General features: G+C 34.6%; 1 protein-coding gene across 2 annotated transcripts in view; it reads right to left on the reverse strand.

Moving 5' to 3' along the window:
• Window positions 1-297: 297 nt before the first annotated feature.
• Window positions 298-20,371, reverse strand: part of LOC148954039 (roundabout homolog 2-like) — a 386,920-nt gene continuing 366,846 nt past the window's right edge. Inside the window, exons 16-18 of one of the 2 annotated variants that reach the window (XM_089085754.1) lie at window positions 13,374-13,507; window positions 9,823-10,126; window positions 298-2,910 (exon numbers count right to left, since the gene is read on the reverse strand). In XM_089085754.1, coding sequence (XP_088941880.1) covers window positions 2,768-2,910; window positions 9,823-10,126; window positions 13,374-13,507 — 581 coding nt within the window. In that variant the 3' untranslated portion in view covers window positions 298-2,767. The remainder of the gene's footprint in view (window positions 2,911-9,822; window positions 10,127-13,373; window positions 13,508-20,371) is intronic. The other variant, XM_089085755.1, reaches the window with a different exon arrangement.

Here is a 20,371-nt window from a genome sequence, read left to right on the forward strand (position 1 = left end):
TATATATATATATATATATATATATATATATATATATATATATATATATATATATATATATATATATATATATATATATATATATATATATATATATATATATATATATATATATATATATATATATATATATATATATCTTGGTGGTGGTGAAAACCCACCTACAATATCTTGGATTCTTCCAATTTTATCTTAATTTTTCTTATGAAATTCAACTATTGTTTGATTTCGATCAAAGCTGTATTCCTCAGACGTGTCAGCTCCCCCTCACCCCCCCTTAAAAAGCTTTCTATGTTCATATCTGATCAAGTGAATTATATAAGAACAATTTTGTGCGAAATAAGAGTAGTTTCTGTGCAAAATAAGTTCATAAAATTTGATAATTAGTTTCCAAAATCTACCCTCCAAAATCTCTTGTACCTATGTTATTACATTTTCAACATGATCCACATGTTTTCTAAACTCCCCCCCCCCCCGGCCCCCGAGACTAATTCTTGCATTTGTACTTAGAATAGGGGTAACCAATATTCCAATTGGCTCATTTACCACTTTGGTTTTAGTTATATGTTCTAAAATTTCTAAGTATTTATGGTTATTAAGTATTTCATGGGTATCAAAACTAAAAAGTAGCAAAGCTGATCAATATTCAAATCAGATGTTATATATTATAAACAAAACATCATTTTCATGTGCCAAAATTTAAGTTCGATTGCTTACATGATGGAATTTTTTTTTTTTTTTTAAAGGCTTTATTTTTCAAAATGATATGGATAACTTAAGAAAGATTGAAAATTATAAATAAACATACAATTTTAAACAAAGATCACCTTATATAAAAAATCATATAGATATTGTGCTTCAACTTTCTATCTTTAAGCCAAAAGCTCTGTGATATGTAAAACGAGGTACACAAACAGCAACTATCAAATATGCAACCATAATAGAGATCTCAGTTCTATAGCCTATTCAAGTTAATGTACAAAGCTAGGTAAATAATTTCTAGATGATATGCAAAGATTTAAAACAACAATTGTCCCAAAAACAGAGGTACGTAGCCTTTTGTGTTTTTATGCTCCCTCCACAGCAAGTATTTACAAAATGCAAGCTTTTTTATTCCTCTTTGCTCAAGTTAGGCTTAATGGAAGTACAAGGGTATTGGATTGAATGTTTCCACGATAACGAAAATCTGACACACAAAAACCGACAGAAAAAAAAGAAAAAGAGAATTATTAAGGCTACTTATACATTTGACGAAACAAAATAAGTATTCTTTGTCAATAAATTATGAGAAAAAACTGAAATCAGGAATAACTTGTTAAAAGCTTTTAATTTCACATTGTTAAATATATTGTCCTCTGTGGGACAAGGATTAAAATTCAAAATTTACAGGACAGTGAATGAATTTATAAACAGCCATTTCTTGAGTCCAAAGTGACAATGGTCAAGAGAATTGAATATAATACTCAAAAAGGAGAAAGATACATCTTTAAGAGGAAATCCATGATTTTGAACCTTAGCTGATTGAAAAAACTTAAACCGCTGAAACTTTATCAGCTGATACAGAACGAAAATCGGAAGCCCAAAAAATATGTGCAACCGAGTTAACCTTTTTGGTCCATTTTTCCTTATTTTACGGATGCAGGCTAAATAGTTTTAACAGCTAGGAAAAAGGCTTTGAGACTTCAGCGCATTTCACAAGCTCTGGGATCAACAAGCTTATTCTAAGAACTAAAATGAACATAAAGTGAGCATCGGATTGTACCAAAGCTATGAGAAGCCTTTTCTCTTAATAATAAAAATGCAAAAAACGGCTAATAGAGGCGGCTTTCTAATGTTTCACCAACCCTTCTAAAAATATTTCTTAACAAATTGTTCTTATTCATAAAAAAGAACTTCACAACTGTCTTGAGTAACATATTATAGAATATAGAGCGTTTGTTCAAGTCAGAAACTACAAACGTTCCTTCTAGACATGCGTCTCTAATGCAATATGCGAAAAAAGAAAAAGAAAATCAAAATTTACGCGTTTATTAAGTTTTACGTTTGGCAAATGAATGCCAAATTCTGGTGAACGAATGTGGTTTGGGCTAGAGCTCAATAAAAACACTCAGCCATTATTTTATTTCTCACTATGTTCATACCTGTAATGTTTCATTCATTCCAGCCAACGAATACAGTAGAGTTTTTTTTATTTCTGACGGAACCAGATACCATTTACGTTCACTTCCGATTCTCCAGCATTGAATCAATATTGTTCTATGATTCGCCTCTTTCCCTCAACTTCAGTTATGAGACAGAATTTAAAAAAACGATCATAATGATTGCTGCATTGATACAATGCCAAAGATGTGTATAGGGAAGGGGTGTAAGGGGATTTGACAGCCCCTATCCCGAATTTTTTTTTCCGACTCGTACAAAATTAACAAAAATGCATATAAACTAATTTTTAATTATTTTTTTTAATCCTCCCCCCCCCATATAAAATTCTGGATACGGCCTTGCACAATACAATTGGAATGAAGTAAAAGCTACCTTAAAATATTGTTCTGTGAGCATCTTGAGAAAAAACAACAACAAATAGGCAAAACAAAAATGATGGAAGTCTTCAAAATTCTATCCCTTCCCTCTATCTCCCCTATACCAACTTCCAACATCTTGAATCCATCTCTGATTACAAATGAGACATCCTTTAGCTTGGTGTAGCAATTTGCTCTCAAGGTGAGTTCACTAGAATCATGAGTAGACAAAGTTCAAATAAAGCATCGTTTTAGTCGTAAGTAGAAGTGCTAAGACTGCCACAGCTTGGCCACTTTTTTTCGAGTAGATCAGCCTCAGCATATAAAGGGGACGTCCCACTATCTTCTATTTCACTGGGGTCAAAGCTTTCTTCCACTTCTTGTTCAGCTAACCCTATAAGAAACGTAGCCTTTCTTAAACTATAAATTATCTTTCCTTAGTTTATTTGTTGAACTTAATTGTAGGCTTATCATTATACTGAACAGAAACAAGGAATATAATTTTAAGAAACTAGTAAACTGTAATAATATATAAAACATAATTTTAGCGAAAGTCAGCTACAGACAGAACTGTCACCTAAGATAAATTTAGAAAAAAAAGTGTCGATTATTCCTTTGTCATAATCTGTTATTACTGAGGCTAGTAAACGTTTAAACGGCTTTACAACTTTAAATGGTGACAAAATACAGTAAAAATGTATCGCTTTTACGCATACGCTTAGGTAATGCTTCTGACAGTGTAGCCAAAAAATAATTATTGGTGCATTTTCAAACGCTCTTAGATAATGGTGCTTTCAGACGCAAATTTGCTCTATCACAATTTGCTTGGGTTTCGGTAAATCAACAAAATGCATCCAAACACATAAATGTTTCCGTAGAATGTTTTTTCTTTTATTATCACAGCAAGTTTTCGCGATACACTATCAACGCTTAAACCAAAATCTTGCAAATTTAAATTCATTTCTTACAATGACACGCGAATGGGCCAAACAGAGGCAGGTTGTCTGCAGAAGAAGCGAAGGCAAAAAAGAGACAGAGAAAAAAGAAGAAGAAAAAAAACATGTAACTGGCTTTTTAATTGTTGCTGAAGCTGAAAAAAGGAAACAGAAATCAGCATTACAGTATAGGCGCCTGGCCATGAAACCAACTTAGTCGACTTTTTACTTTCTTTTAAGAGGAAATTGCGTCATTACAAGAGAAAGTGGAAAACGAATTTCCCATGCACCGATGAGTCTGTCGGAAAAAGTCAATACTACTAGTCATGTCGTAAAAATAACATGTTGCAAAAATAAGTTAACCGATCAAAATCGTAGAACCTATCCTTGATCCTTGTATGGGAAAATTGAATCTTTTTTAAAGGGCTGGTGTTCATCCACAGAGCTTCGTCCTTTGGCTCAACCAAACCTTTTAAAAGGTTTCTTTTGAATTCCATCGTGAATTACAATTCAAAAGTAGGTGTTTGTCACCAATCCCAGTTTTTTGGCATAATTCGGTAAAAAGTTTGCTATTTGATTTACGAGGTTTTATGTGCTGTGATATAATCTTTCAAAGTTTCTAAAACATAACATACGTAAAATTTTTTCTTTGGAGGGAAGGGAGAGAAGGGTAAAATTTTCTCCAAAGTTTTTCCAAGACCCTATGTCATATCTCGGCACAAAAATTTGGGAACCGCTGGCATACAGCATCATACCTGTACCAAAAAATGAGTGACCATTTGTGGAAAGAAAGGCAGAGGAAGAAAAAGAGAGAGAGAAAGAGATAAACAGAGAGAGACAGAGAGAGAGAGAGAGAGAAGGAACAGAAAAAAGGAGAAAATCCAATTGATTGCTTCACAGCTATTTATAGAGCATATTAAAGGTCTAACAGTTAAGCTTAGGTTTAATTTCACATCCAAGTTCAGCAGAAACAGATGTTTCAATTAACAAAAAGCAAAATTCTTTAAGAGAAATACCGGGTTTCTTAATACTATATATTTTTTTAAAGAGACATCGTTTTTTAGACTATTAGATGTCTCTGGCAAGACTATTTGAAGGGTTGCAATCATGTGAGAATCAGTCCAAGCAAATACTAAATTATTTGACTTCAGACTTTTGAATAGTGCGAAAAATTCTCTTTTTTTTTTTTTTTTTTTAGAAAAGGTCTTTTAATTTGTAAACTAAAGCTAAATTAAGTTAAATATTTCTTATAAGTGACTCTTAACCCTTAGTATTCTCTTGAAAAAGAATAATTATCTTCCAAGTCTCTTTGAATTTCTGCTGAAGTAAGTTTAAACCTTTAATTCCCAGAACAATATGAGAAGTGAAGTGGTTTTAGTCCTTTTCCCCTTCTACTAACATTTTATGTCTGTCTTCTAATATCTCTAGCGATCCTGCCTATGATTTTTACTTTCATGTCCCGTTTCAAAGGACTAGTGCTATTACGCAATTACTTTGATATTTCTCTGAAAACAGTTGTTAAAGGAATCTTGCTTAGAAAGCCATTCTTCATTAGCAAGAGCCATATAATAATGCTATATAATAGTCAAACAATGTTTCACAGTGGTTCTGAAGTGCCTAAAAATGTTTGATTTATTCGAAGTCAAATACATTAAATCCTCCAGTTGCCAACTTGTTTTCTTTCATCTACGTCGAAGAACTTGGCTGGCTCTTGAATCTTTACCTTTATCAGAAAATTGCTTAAAACCTTGTCTTTGGCGCAATAAAAGTTATAAAGGTTCTAATTCATTAGAAGCTTTCATACCCGCCACAGAGAGCAGATTTCACCTTGTCTTGATTCATGTATAAGATTAAATAAAAAAAACAAGTTTTTTAAACTGAAAGTAAGGAGCGACATTAAAACTTAAAACGAACAGAAATTATTCCGTATATGAAAGGGGCTGTCCCCTCCTCAAGGCCTCGCTCTTTACGCTAAAGTTTGACTCTGTCTCACAACTTTATTTTTTAAAACAATAAAAAACTTTAGCGTAAAGAGCGAGGCGTTGAGGAGGGGACAGCCCCTTTCATATACGGAATAATTTCTGTTCGTTTTAAGTTTTAATGTCGCTCCTTACTTTCAGTTTAAAAAACTTGTTTTTTTTATTTAATTTCTGATCGTTTTTTAGTTAATGCAGCTTTTATTTGTATAAAAATTTTACTTTTCTTTTGCTAAATGGATGTCTTTACAAATTAACTTACGTAACTAACTTCTATATTCGTATATTTTTCTTCTGGCAAAAAATACAAAGTTGCAGATTTTTGCAGATATGAGCTTGAAACCTATGTAATAGGGTTTTCTGATACGCTGAATCTGACGGTGTGATTTTCATTAAAATTCTTTCACTTGTAGGGGATGTTTCCCCTCTTTAAAAAATCGAGTAAATTTTCTCAGGCTCGAAGCCTTTGATGAGTAATACTAAACTTAATAAAATTTATATATTTAAGATCAGCATTATAAACACATTCTTTTGATACATTTATTGACATCAAAATTTCGTTTTTAAAAGTTTCGATTACTATTGAGCCGTATCGCTTGTTTTTTTATTGTTTTTTTTATTACGTATATGTTATTACTTATATGAAGGGGTTCTCCCCTTAGTCAATACCACGCTCTTTACGTTAAAAGTTAAAAAAATTTTGATTCAGAAACCCCTGAATCACAAAGGCCGTTTAATTAGAATAGATAGCTCTTTTGAAAGCACTAAAAAAACTGTAGCGTAAAGAGCGAGGTACTGACTTGGGGGAGAACCCCTCACATACGTTATAATTTCTGTTCGTTTTAAGTTCTAATATTCCTTCTTACATTGCAGTTGAAAAAACTTGTTTTTTTTAATTTAATTTCTGATCGTTTCTTAAATAATGCTCGGAAATCCGGCGCCCCCTTCATAGAAATGTCCCTTACCCCAAAGAAACATCCTCCACGGAAATATTCTCCAGAGTAACCCCCTCCTCTAGCCCCCCCTCCAGACAATATCCTTCCTGAAAATGGTTGTATACTTCCCAAGAACCAATAAATAATGCTGGCATGTCCGGCGCCCCCTTCATGGCAATTTCCCTTCCCCCATGAAAACTTCCTTCATGAACAGATCCTCCCACATAACCACCGCCCCACCCGTCCCTCCCACTACCAGAAAAAAACCTCCTGAAAACTTCTGTATACTTCCCAATAACCAATACTATATGTTAACATTGGGTAAAGGTCATATCTTTTAGCCCTCCCTCTGGGAACTTCGGGGGATTAAGTCATCCTAAAAGACATATTTATCATATTTTCGACTATGCTGAACAAAATGGATATCTCAAAATTTTTATCAGGTGACTTTGGGAAAAAATAAGCATTGGAGGAAACCCTATTGTCCTTCGTTTTCTTTGTCCTTTAAAAATCGCATTAGAGAGTCTAATGTCCGTTCCAATGATCCATTATACAATATTATAGGACCGCTGGGTCAATACGATTCCCCCCGGGGGAAAAAAAACAAACAAAAAAACAAAAAAACAAATAAACACGCATCCGTGATCTTTCTTCTGGCAAAAAATATAAAATTCCACATTTTTGCAGATAGAAGCTTGAATCTTCTACAGTAGGGTTCTCTGATACGCTGAATATGATGGTGCGATTTTCATTAAGGTACTATAACTTTTAGGGGTCTTTCCCCCTTTTTTTGAAAATCAGCCAAATTTTCTCAGGCGCGTAACTTTTGATGGGTAGCACTAAACTTGATGAAAGTTATATATTTGAAATCAGCATTGAAATCTGATTCTTTTGATATATCTATTGGTATCAATAACCCGTTTTCTAGAGTTTCGGTTACCATTGAGCCGGGTCGCTCCTTACTTACAGTTCGTTACCACGAACTGTTTGAAAGAAAAAAAGGACCTTGCCCTCCTGTCCTTTCAAATTGATAGCCATTCTGAGCATGTAACCGGGACTAAGATGAATAAGAAACAAATGAGCAATGTAACACTTAAGCATTACTTGTGCTATTTACCTTATTCATATTATTGCAGTAAAATAAAGGTATTGCCATTAATCGGAAATTAAAACAAGCCACTAAACAAGTTAAGACGGGGTTTCAAACAGTTTGTGGTAATGAACTGTAAGTAAGGAGCTGAAAACTCTAACCGAAACTCTAAAAAACAGAATTTTGACACCGATAGATATAACAAAAGAATCGGATTTTTATGCTGATGTTAAATATATAAGTTTCATTAACTTTAGTTTTACCCATCACAGGTTACGAGCCTGAGAAAATTCCCCTGATTTACGAAAATAGGGGGAAACATCCCTAAAAGTCATAAAATCTTAATAAAAATCACACCATCAGATTCAGCGTATCAGAGAACCCTACTGTAGAGGTTTCAAGCTCCTAAGATGATATGAAATAATTTTATTACGTGAGTAAACCAGAACATGGTATTTCACAAACCACAGAAAAATACATAAGAGAACTACTAAAAAAAACTAAAAAAAAAAATACTAAAGTAAACTACTAAAATACAAAGGAAAAATACACACTATAACCAACTATATATTATGAGTCCAACGACTGGCGTGGTCTCCTGCCAGATCGCAGATGCGTGTTTATTTGTTTGTTTTGTGTTTGTTTTTCTAAGGGGTAATCGTATCGACTCAGTTGCCCTTGAATATCGTGAGAGGGCTCATTCAAACATAAATTAAAAGTTCTAGTGGCTTTTTTAAGTGACCAAAAAATTTGGAGGGCAAATAGGCTCCCTCCCACATCCCTTTTTTCTCGAAATTGTCCAATCAAAATTTTGAGATAGCCATTTTGTTCAGCATATTATAAGGCCGAATAACTATGCCTTTGGTGATATCATAACCCCCACAACCCCTGGGGAAAGATCTTTAAGTTATAAAATTTGCCCACTGTTTATGTGTAGCATTTTCTGTTGAGAAGTATACATACATTTTCTGAGGAGGGGGTGATTTTTTTCTTATGGAATTTTCCACACGAATAAGTTTCCATGGGGAGGGAAGTTTCCAGGGGATGAATTTCTCAGGAGAAATTTTACACTAGGGTAGTGTGCCAGAATTCCTTTACGAAATTCTTCTTATGCCTTACTTTCTCATTGCCGGCTCAATTTTAGGCGAGGAAATGTTAAGGGTAATTGTCCGGGGTAAATTTTCACCAGGATTGAATTGTCTAGAGAATATACCTGTTGAGAGGAGGGATTATTCCATGGAAGTGTAGCCAGTTTTCCAGGCGATCAGATTATGTAAAAAAAGATCAGAAATTAAATAAAAAAAACAAGTTTTTTTTTAACTGAAAGTAAGGTAGTAACGTTGAAACTTCAAACGAACAGGAATTATTACGTATATGAGGGGGGTTTCTCCTTCTCAAAACCTTGTTCTTTACGCTAAAGTTTGAATTATATCCCAGCTCTTCAAAAACGACTCCTGAAACAAAATGTTCGTTTAATTAGAACATTGAGAAGCTGTATTTATAAGCACTAAAAAACTTTAGCGTAAAGAACGAGATTTTGAGGAGGAGCAACCCACCTTATATACGTAATAATTTCTGTTCGTTTTAAGTTTTAATGTTGCTCCTTACTTTCAGTTAAAAAACAACTTGTGTTTTTTTTTTATAGCTAAAAGGAATAATGTGAGGAATTGAAAAAAAATAGTCAAACATCTCTATACATACTACTCTTAAACATTTTAGATATATAAGCAGGTTCAAAAAAAAATTTCAAATAAGTTTTCTGTCTAAGGACTGGTGGATTATTCGCTTAGCCAGAAGCACATTTATTTCTCATTTGATTAGCCCTCGAATGTAATTTTAATCCTGTTTTCTATTTTTTTGGCAACAGAACGACAAATCTGTGAATGAAAACCGAGACACGGGTTAATTGTTTCTGAAGATAAAATAGCGAAGGACTTTCTCGGGGGACCTAGAAGGCAGTTTTTTACGGTCGTTTTTTGAAGATTTGCCCTTGTGTATCTTAAAGGTAATTAAAACTTAATATCTTTATTCTCACAGTCTTTCCGCTCCTCACTACTGTTGAGAGAAAAAAAAAATAATAATCAGCAACTTTAGACAGAATATATAGCATCCTTCGGTCGTCAATGTTTTTTTTATATAATAAAACAAATAGTTGATTATAGTTGATAATAGTTGATATAGTTGATAATAGTTTATTAATTTCAACTTCATACAAATATTTTAGCAAGCGTTCGTCAATATTTGTGACTAAAATATAATTATAAAAAAGAGGAAAAAGAAGAAAGAAAAAACCTCAACATTCTCATTGAAGAGCTTCTTATTGAACAGTGTTAAATAGATCATAGAACAACTTTATAGCCAATTTCTCACCTCCTTTTTTATGAGACTCTGGGTTTCTTTGGGGAAGCGGTGGCTTCCTTGGCACAATTCCTACTATGCTATGCATGGAATTATCTAAGGAGTGAATTGATGACTTTTTGTTTCTCGTTCGTCTCCCACTACTGCTGTAAGAGCAGCTGGAAGTTTGACTACCACACTTTGTTATTGGAGTTACTTTATAAGCTCCTTCTAGATCTGGAGAGCAATCAGATACTAATAACTGATCAGAGCAACGGCGTGAGTTGAAAGGGGTATGTTGAAGACTTCTCGTTGTTGTAGACGCAACCTTACGTCCCTTAAAAAAAATGTAAACTTTCAGTCTATAGCCATAACATTACATAAGTCTCAGAATTATCAAGAATCTTGACATAAAAAAAAACAATTAACAAATATCTGTAAGCTAAAGAAATATGACAGAAGTGGGAAACTCCCACACAGAGTTTACCATATGGGGTTATGAGGACAACTCCTTGTTGTCGTAGAGGGAACGTTATGTCCCTTAAAACAGGTTACAGATTTCAATAATGATGGTAAATCAGTTAATAATTTATGATATCATAAATCTTGAGACAAAAACTGAACAAATTATTTTTGAAGGTGGTGATTATAATATAGGCTAGGTATGATTAAACCTACTCTGAAAATTGACTACATTCTTCTATCGTTCAATAGATTTGTTCCCTCTTTCTTATCTAGATTGACCGTACGTTTGGTCAGAACATCTAGCATTTGAAAAGAATGCGATATATCTTAAGCAAATGTTACTGTGAGTAGTACAAAGGGACTGGGGTTTGCGCAGCGAAAAGAAAGCCAATTTTGTTAATCTCTTTCACAGAAAAACTTAAATTTAAATTTATTTTATTCGCTGTAGAAAGCACAAGCTCTTGGATTCTGGTCGTCTGGTTATTCGTGACGTCATTCATTTGAAAAATGTTTTTTTTTTTACAAAATTAATTAATTCCGTATATGAATTCCGTATATTAAGCCTTCGGCTATGGGGATTGCAGTGTGGAAGACAAAATTTAGCAAAAATACACCCCCCCCCCCAACAAAAAAATGAAGTCTGACAAAGGACCGGAATACAACCAAAACACAGTTTTTTCCGTGCCACTTTGCACGGGAGAGGTGGTTGAAGAAACCTGGGAGGGAACTCTTTGAATTGAAAATTTTATTTAATACTTATTACAACATTGAAAATAAAAATGAAATTGCAGTAAAATTAAATTTTGAAATGATGAGCTTTTCAGCAGCTGATATCATATATCAAACAGTTCGTGGTAACGAACTGTAAGTAAGGAGCGACCTTACTCAATGGTAACCGAAACTCTAGAAAACGGGATTTTGATACCAACAGATACATCAAAAGAATCAGATTTTATTGCTTATTTCAAATATATCAGTTTCGTTGAGTTTAGTCCTGCCCATCAAAAGTTACGCAAGAAAATTTGAGAAAATTTGCCTGAGAAAATTTGGCTGATTTTCTAAAAAAGGGAGAAAGACCCCCTAAAAGTTATATAATCTTAATGAAAATCTAACCATCAGATTAAGTGCATCAAAAAACCCAACTGTAGAAGTTTCAAGCTCCTATCTACAAAAATGTGGAATTTTGTATTTTTTGCCAGAAAAAAGATCACGGATGCGCGTTTATTTGTTTGTTTTTTTTTCCCCAGGGGTGATCGTATCGACCCAGTGCTCCTAGAATAGCGTGGGTGGGCTTATTGGAACGGATATTAAAAGTTATAGTGCCCTTTTTAAGTGACCAACAAAAAATGGAGGGCAACTAGGCCCCCTCCAACGCACATTTTTTTCCCAAAGTCACCCGATCAAAATTTTGAGATAGCCATTTTGTTCAGCATGGTCAAAAATATGATAACTATGTATTTAAGGATGACTTAATTTCCCGAAGTCCTCGGGGGGAGGGCTGAAAGTTATGAACGTTACCCAATGTTAACATATGGTATTGGGTTATTGGGAAGCATAAAGACGTTTTCAGGGGGGATTTTTTTCTGGTAGTGAGGGGCAGGGGTGGGTTGGCCCTTATGTGGGAGGATCTTTCCATGAAGGAATTTTCATGGGTGAAGGGACATTGCTATGAAGGGGGCGCAAGATTTCCCAGCATTCTTTAAAAAAAGACCAGAAATTAAATAAAAAAAAAAGTTTTCAACTGAAAGTAAGGAGCAACATCACAACTTAAAACGAACAGAAAATATTACTTATATGATTGGGTTCACCCCCTAGTAATACCTCGCTCTTTAAGCCAAAGATGTTTTAGTACTTTCATAAGAGCTATTTATTCTAATTAACAGCCTTTGTGATTAAGGGTCATTTTTAAAGAACAAAATTCGAAATTTAGCTTAAAGAGCAAGGTATTGAGTAGGAGGCGAATTCCATAATATACGTATTAAGAATATATGAATATAGAAGTTCGTTACGTAAGTTAATTCGTAAGTTACGTATATTTATTGCTAATAAAAACGTTCGTAAATAAAATTAAACAAGTTTCGAGAAAGCCATTTAACCAAATAAAAGTAAAATTAATATGAAAATTTTGTTGTAATTATTCATGTACGGTGAGCCAAAATCAAAACCTGTATTAACTCAAAAACGTTCAAAAATTAAATAAAAAAACAAGTTTTTTTAACTGAAAGTAAGGAACGACGTTAAAACTTAAAACGAACAGAAATTATTCCGTATATGAAAGGGGCTGTCCCCTCCTCAACGCCTCGCTCTTTACGATAAAGTTTGACTTTCTCACAACTCTATTTTTTTAAATAATAAAAAAATTTAGCGTAAAGAGCGAGGCGTTGAGGAGGGGACAGCCCCTTTCATATACGGAATAATTTCTGTATAGTATTGGTTTTGGTTTATTGGAAAGCCATTTAGCACAAGAAAAGCAAAATTAATATGCAAATTTTGTTTTAGTTATTCAATGACGGTGAGCCAAAATAAAAGGTGCATTAACTAAAAAACGATCAGAAATTAAATAAAAAAACAAGTTTTTTTTAACTGAAAGTAAGGAGCGACATTAAAACTTGAAACGAACAGAAATTATTCCGTATATGAAAGGGGCTGTCCCCTCCTCAACGCCTCGCTCTTTACGCTAGAGTTTTTTATTGTTTAAAAAAATAAAGTTGTAAGACAGAGTCAAACTCTGTCTTACATATCAAGAAATTATATCAAGAATATAGTTTCTTTTCTTTGTTACAAGAATCTTATCAATCTATGTAAAGAAAATGGAGATATTTGACGCTGGAAAAATCATTAAGGATAGCTTTTTTAGGGGATAAGAATTATTTCCGGGAGGATAGACAAATTTGTCTAAGTAGAAAAAAGACGCGAAAATTATTGGGAAGCTCCTGGCAAATAATATAATCTCTGGATATCAGAGAGACTAGAGCAAGACTCATACCAGTGTAGCATATTATGTATGAACACATTGTTATAATATTTAAAAGATTATATTAGGTTTAAAAAAAAATTATATTCGGTGTCAAAACAACATTGTAACATTATAAATATTTGTTAAAATTGTAACTAATTACCTTTCTTTGCGAAGAAAATGTTGAGAAACAATTCTCTGGAGGAGGATATGCAGGAGGTGGAGGAAGAAATTCGGACCATTTAGGTTTTTTTTCTTGGCCTGTTAGATCTCGGCGAGGAGTTGAACTGCTATCGTCTGAAAAATAATACGAAAAAAGCATTATCTCGTCTTTGCTGTACCTCAAAACTGTAAGTTCCGAAAGGAAATTTTCAGCTAGTGCCTCGTTCCATTTTAACCGACAGTAAATCTTTTTGCAAATCCTAATATACAATTGAAGTTTATGCCTACTTTATATTTATTTATAAGTGAAAATAAATTTGAATTCATAAACAATCTTCGAGGAGAAGCGTGATAAGGCTAGAATTATTTCAAATTTTAAATAAGTGGCTATAAATTCTAATTACAACGAATAGAAAGTATCTATTTTTAAAGAATTGAGCCTAGACGAGCTCAGCGTTATTTTCGGATTATTTTGAATTCTTATTCCTTATATTCCCCATTCCCTCACATTCAACAGTGATTACAAAATGACCACAAAATATTTACAAAAAGATCACTATATCTTAGTTTTGTGCATACAATTTATTCATCATGATAACTGATACAAAAAAGGTTGGCGAATCTTTCATGATTATGAGATAATTGGGACTGTGTTGAAGCAAACCCGCATGGAGTCACTGTTCTGCAATGATTAACTTGTAAATAATCAAAACATAAAATAAACTCGGGCACATTAGAGTTTTCAGTTTTATCGTTATCTATGGAATACTGACAAAGCTTATAAATTATAGAATTCGCTTTTAAACTCTTGCAATTGAGAGCTAGCATACATGGTACCAGAAAATAGGAAATAATGTTAAGCCAACTCCATGGAAAAGCGCTAAGGATACTTCTGAAAGCACAAAAACCAAAGAAATCCTTGCTTGAGCTTGCTCAGGTACGATGTTTGGTGCCATACGTGCGACACTATTAAAGGAAAAAAAAATATATATTTGATTATTTTTGCTCTATGAAAATTAATAGAACTGCATCAAAGCGGTTCAAAACGTCACCGGTCCTCAACCCTTCTCAAATCAAGTGCCTAATTTGCGTGATGTTTTTTTTCTCAGTACCGATTTTAAAGACTTTATGTTTTATTTGAAATGAATACCCGATCAAATGCACAATCACATTCTTTACACAATGAAGCCGTGGTTCTTGATCACAATTCGTTCTGAAAGTCTGTTTCAAAACTGACATTGTAAGAAAGTAATCGTATTTTCTAAGGTTAATGAAGAGAAAATATACCTCTAATACAATAAAAAAAAGGAAGAAAATACACAGTGAAAGAAACAAATGTTTGGAAAGGGTGGTCGGTTCGAGAATACTTGCTTCCGGTTATGCATCACAGTCCAAGCATGACACAATTATGGATCACTGGTGTAGGAGAACCGAAATTTCGTTCAAAATCGGAGACATTTTGCTCTCGAATTTTTCGTCTTGAAAGCTGATTTCTTCAGACGGTGACACGTTCAAAAAAAAGATTTTATTTTTAAACACTTATACTGTGTTACCCTAAGTATTTGTATACGGATTAACTTAATATCTTAATCCGATTAAGAGCTTTTCAGTAAAAGTGTTATTATTATTATTTTAATCAGACCTTTAAGAATTAGTTAATTTTTTTGAGTTGCAGATGCTTTCTAAAGCCCTCCAAGCAGTTTGCAGTGCACCCACAGGGGTCCACACAGCATTGTGTGGCTGTAACTTAGTAAAGAGCGAACCATGGCCCATAGTAAGTGGAAGTTTAAAAAGACATTTTGAAAGAAAAAAAAACTGTCAAGTGAGGAAGAGTTGTACGAGAACAAATTTATGGGAATTTCAACAAAGAGCCTGAATGCCTTTAAAATAGTATCAGATCGAAACAGAACTTGTACCATTGGAATCACCTCCGTGATCATTAGCCCCAGATGGGAGAATTACAGTCCCCCACCTTATACAACAAGGAAAACCTGTTTTTTTCAGCGGTGATCATACCAAACCAGTGGTTGTAAAATGTTGGAAGAAGGCTTATTTGAAAGGACATCTGAATATCTAATGTTTTTTTTTTCAAAGTGAAGTTTGTTTTTTTACGAGGTAGCAGTAGATGTTTCAACAATAACGGAAGAGATTGTGCAATATTAAAGTATTCTGCCATTTGTACAACCAACCATAATTTTTTATGCAAAGAAGGTCAAAATGACTGAGAATAGAAATTCTAACATAACCAATCAATTGTTTATGCTCTATAACCATAGACATAAGCTTTTGAGCCAACACCTTGGCAAAACGATAGTTTTTCAATTGTCGAAAAAAAAGCATCTAGTGTTCCGAATAATCTTTCCATTATAAACTACAAAAAAAGTTGACTTTGAAAATAAATTGACCAGTGTGAAATAAGGTTTAAACTCTAAATATTTCATGTAAGACAATATTGTATAAATAGATAGATAGATAGATAGAAGCTGACTTATTAGTAGAGGTGACCCTATAACCCCCAGGACTCACCCCTGCTGCCACCTACAACTTTTTTTAACACCATATATGAGCACGAGAACCACGTGGTTTATGGTTTTTGTCAATGAGAATTTGAAAAACAGGAATTTTGTCACATTTATGTATGTTTTCATGGATGGTTATGTGTGTTGATCGATTTATTTGATGTTTTTCATGGATGTTTCATGGTTTTTGTCAGTGAGAATTTGAAAAACAGGGACTTTGTCACATTTATGTATGTCAACAGCAATTCATGTCTGTTATATGGTTTTCTCAGTGAGAATGGAAAAACAGGACTTCGCCAAATGTTATGACATTCCCGGAAAAAGTTAGATCACGTGTTTCCTTCTCAGCCAATCATCGAATCGGATACATCCTCCTTCTCAGCCAATCAGAGACTTGCTTACATATAGTTTCCCCGTTACATAACAATTAACCCTTGAGATTTCATCTATAACGGGCATGCACTGTGATTAAATTATCAGAAAGTATTTTGACGCTGTGTAAACAACAATGGATAAATTTAACTCTTTAGAAGTCTTGGCAGTCGAAATTAGCAATGTAAGTTCTGTTTTTCATTATTTTTATTTTAAAAATAAAATTTTTTTCTGTTTTAACCCTCTCATTTTTTCGAGTAAACCCCCCCCCCCCCAAACCATACAAACATAATTATAATCAATGGAAAACATAAAATATATTCTTTTACCCTCAAAACCTAACCCCCCCCCACCCTTGTTTTACAGCCCCAAATTCTCGCAAAAAGAAATAATTCTCTTTTTATTAAAGTTTGACTTTTATCAATTGTAATATTTTATCAAAATGAGACATCCATAGCTCTGTTGTTATTATCTCACTCTGATTTGACACAAGACTCCAGTGCGTGGTTAAAATTAGCAGTCACCCTTTTAAAGCACTTCCTGTAAAAGGTTTCTCAGATCAAAATGGGATGTTTTTCTCCTGTCAAATTAAAACGGTCTCATGCAGACAATTGCAATTTATTAAGCGCAGGCATATACAATCTCTTTTTGGAGAACCGATGAAATCTCGTTATTTTCAAATTAAGATCTAACAATATATTTAGGACATTGGTGAAAGGGGGAGGGGGCCATGCCTCAATTCTATCGCCATCATTGTAAAGTGAAAACAAACTGTTTCTTCGCGTGAAAAGTAAGGGGGTGAGTTTAAGAAAAAGATACATTGCTTTATTATGCGTAAATTGAATAGCATTTTTACCATATCTTTCGGTGGCGGGAGGGGGTATTGTCCCATGTCTTTTCTCAGGGATATTTTCCGTGGGGGTTATTTTCCGTGGGCTGTTTTTTCTGGGTGTGTGATAAATACCAGCTATCGTAAAAGGATATGGAAAGATAAAAAATACCGTTAATACTTTAAATGCATCAAACATGGTGTACACAATGCAGATTAAAACCAGAAAAGAACAGAAACGCCTAAAAATAAGAAATTAGGCCGATTTATATAGGCAGGCTTTTGAAGGGCTCAGTGAGCCGTAATTCTCAGATTCAAAAAAAGGATGCAATTAGTATATTTCACGAAATTTTTTACGTTGTGCTTTCTTAGTGATAAATGCCTTTTCTAGACAAAATTACATGGATGATGATACTAACTTTCTTTCTGTAAAAAAAAGGGAAATTATTTAGATACTAATTTTTTCTCTTCTTTTTAAGACCAATTATGAAGAATGCGTGCCCCCTCCCTCCAAGAAAGCGAGGGTTAATAATGCGGGCCATGCGATGGCTACTGTCCGGCAATATGGTAGCTGGCCGAAGCCTCCAAAACAAGTGCAATCATCTGTACAAGAATGCAACGCAGCCGGCCCGTCCACCTTCCATCATACAGTGCCTGGGCCTTCAAGAGCTGCCCCACTTATGCAAGGTCAGGAAGTGGCCCTCCAGCATGCACTACCTGGTCCTTCGGGTGCCCAAGTGCAGCCGGGATATGCAAATGTAAGTATTTTTTCCCACCTTTCTATTTCTTCCAATTTTTCAGTCCTTTTCAATCCCAATATAAACTTATCTCTGTGGGATATTAACCCCATATTACATATCTAAATATAATTTTTTGCAAGGAAACCACTCTTTTCTAATCTTTGCTATCTCTTCGCTGCTATCTCATAATAATATCTTTACCTAATTTTCTAGTTTACTGTTTGAGAACCCTTTTATCACAAAATGCTATTTTTGCTATAATATTATAGTTTTAAGTGACCTAGAATTAAACCATTTATTTCATCAAATAACATTTTTTTCTGATATCTTCAAGTCCATTGCCCCCCCCCCCTTGGCACGCAGGTCGCTGTTATCACATACATTCAGCAGTCTGCCGACACGGCTCGTAGTGAAGCCGAAAAGGGGTACTATATCCCGAATATTATTTTCTCATAGAAAACTGCCTTTGAGTTATAAACTTCTGTTTTATTTAAACACAATTTTGTATGAGGAGGCTATCAAGTAAAGACCACGGTTTTTCAAAAGCTGATTAGTTTCTACCCATTTCCTCCATCTTTTCGCTTTTCGCTTTTTTCAACACTGTAAAATTAAAATTTCATAGATTTTAAAAGATGTTTTTCCCCCACTCAATTTGTGTTTGACAGAGATTATAGCATTGCAATCTCTTACACATAGGCCTAATTCTAATTTGCGTAACGATTGTCTAGATCAACATGTCATGATTTTGCATGGAGAGACATTCCTGAATAAGAATTAACGGTTCTCGAATTTAATTGTACTGTTTCCCCGAGAATACGCTTGCAAACAGAGCAGAAACGCGATTAAAAATAATCTAGGCTCATTTGGAGTCATAGACAACCTGTACGGGGAGCAGGCGAAACGACTTAGGCCGTCTAACAATACGGTTTTTTGGGGCATTTGGTAAACGGCTGGGAGCCTCGGAGCCGGGAAGGCCCCGATGGGCCCGGGGAGTGCGGGGGGGGCAAGGTTAGGGAAGCGCCGGGGGGATGCGCCACGGGTCACGGAAGTGCCACAGGGATGCGCCACGGGCCTGAGAAGCATCGGGGGAAGCGATGCGGGGCCCCGAGAAGCGCCACAGGGATGCGCCATGGCTCCGAAAAGCGCCACGGGTGGTCCGGGAAGCGCTGAGGGGAATGGTTAGGGGGGGGGGGCCGGGGGGGCAGCGCCGAAAATTTTTTTTTTTTGAACACTTTGAAAATAAACGAACAAATTGTTGCCTTCTATGTCATATCTTAGATTATCTTCAGTTGTATTAACCAAATGTTATTAAGCAATAATAATCCAAATTTTAAAAGCAGTAGGGGTGATTTGAACACTTTGAAAATAAGCTATTTTTCATTTATAGATTGGACGAGCATTGGTCCCCTACTCTCCATCTAGTGAAGAAGAGGAAGAACCGATTCTAACACCGCCAGTGGAGATTCAGGACAATTTAACATGGGATGATTTACATCAAATTCCAGATAATATTGACGACTTTTTAGGTGATTTTTTAATTGTTGATTATCGCGCATTTGTGGTGTGATACTTTTTTAAAACAAATAGGCAAATTTTAGTCTTTTTACCCCGGGATTAAACAGTGACCTATCAAAACTCCGTTCCCAACTCGACTCCACTTCAAACAACAGTAGTGGAGTAGTTACCAGATTTTGTTGAACAACTTGGGGGTGGGGATAATATAGAAGAGGGGGAGACAACTCTCCCAGACTTTCAGCTGTCCAACAGAATTTTAAATAATATAGTTGTTTTCACTGCAACGTTTGGGGATCCCTTTAATACACTTATGGGAGGAAAATTTGTTTTTGACCCTATAGAAATTGTGCATGCATATGTAGACAAAATTCGTGCACTTATGGAGAATCAAATTCAATTGTGGGGAGGTAGGGATTCAATTAAGGTCTCCATTGTTTTAAAGGTTTTTTATTTGAATGAGGGGAAAAGCGAGGTTTTCTATCATTTTATACATTCCGAGATGCGTTTGGTTTATTCAAATTTAGAAAATTTTGAGGGAGCTTTCTTAGATTGGGTCGATCAAATTATAACGCATCTCGATAACTTCAATGAAAACGGGAGTGGCTCTCTAGTTCTTTTTGTTGAAAATTTAAGTATACATATTTGTAAATTTAAGAAAGATTTTATTTTAAGAGGGGGGGCAGGTGGGCATAAAAGGGAGACATTTTTAAATTATAATCCAGATCTAGTAGGTTGTCGTGGTGTACAGAAGATTTGTTTTGAAACAGATCAAAAGTGTTTCCGATATCCTTTCCTCATGTCAGCCTTTCTGCCTCTAGCAGATGAAGCTACCAAGAAAAATTTGGACGATTGGGCTATACACGGAAAAGTATGGTCCGATTTCCCAGTTGTAGATTTTTAATGCTTAGAAGGAAAATACCCAGTGACGCTAAGATCTATTGATGTGTTTGAAAGGGCTAATGCTCATTTAAATATTGGCGTTACTGTGGTACAATACGAAACTGAATTTGAAGATGGGGCTCGT

The sequence above is a fragment of the Artemia sp. Qi Xiang Cuo genome, chromosome 3 (genome assembly GCF_049724085.1).
Source record: "Artemia sp. Qi Xiang Cuo chromosome 3, ASM4972408v1, whole genome shotgun sequence".
NCBI classification, from domain to species: domain Eukaryota; kingdom Metazoa; phylum Arthropoda; class Branchiopoda; order Anostraca; family Artemiidae; genus Artemia; species Artemia sp. Qi Xiang Cuo.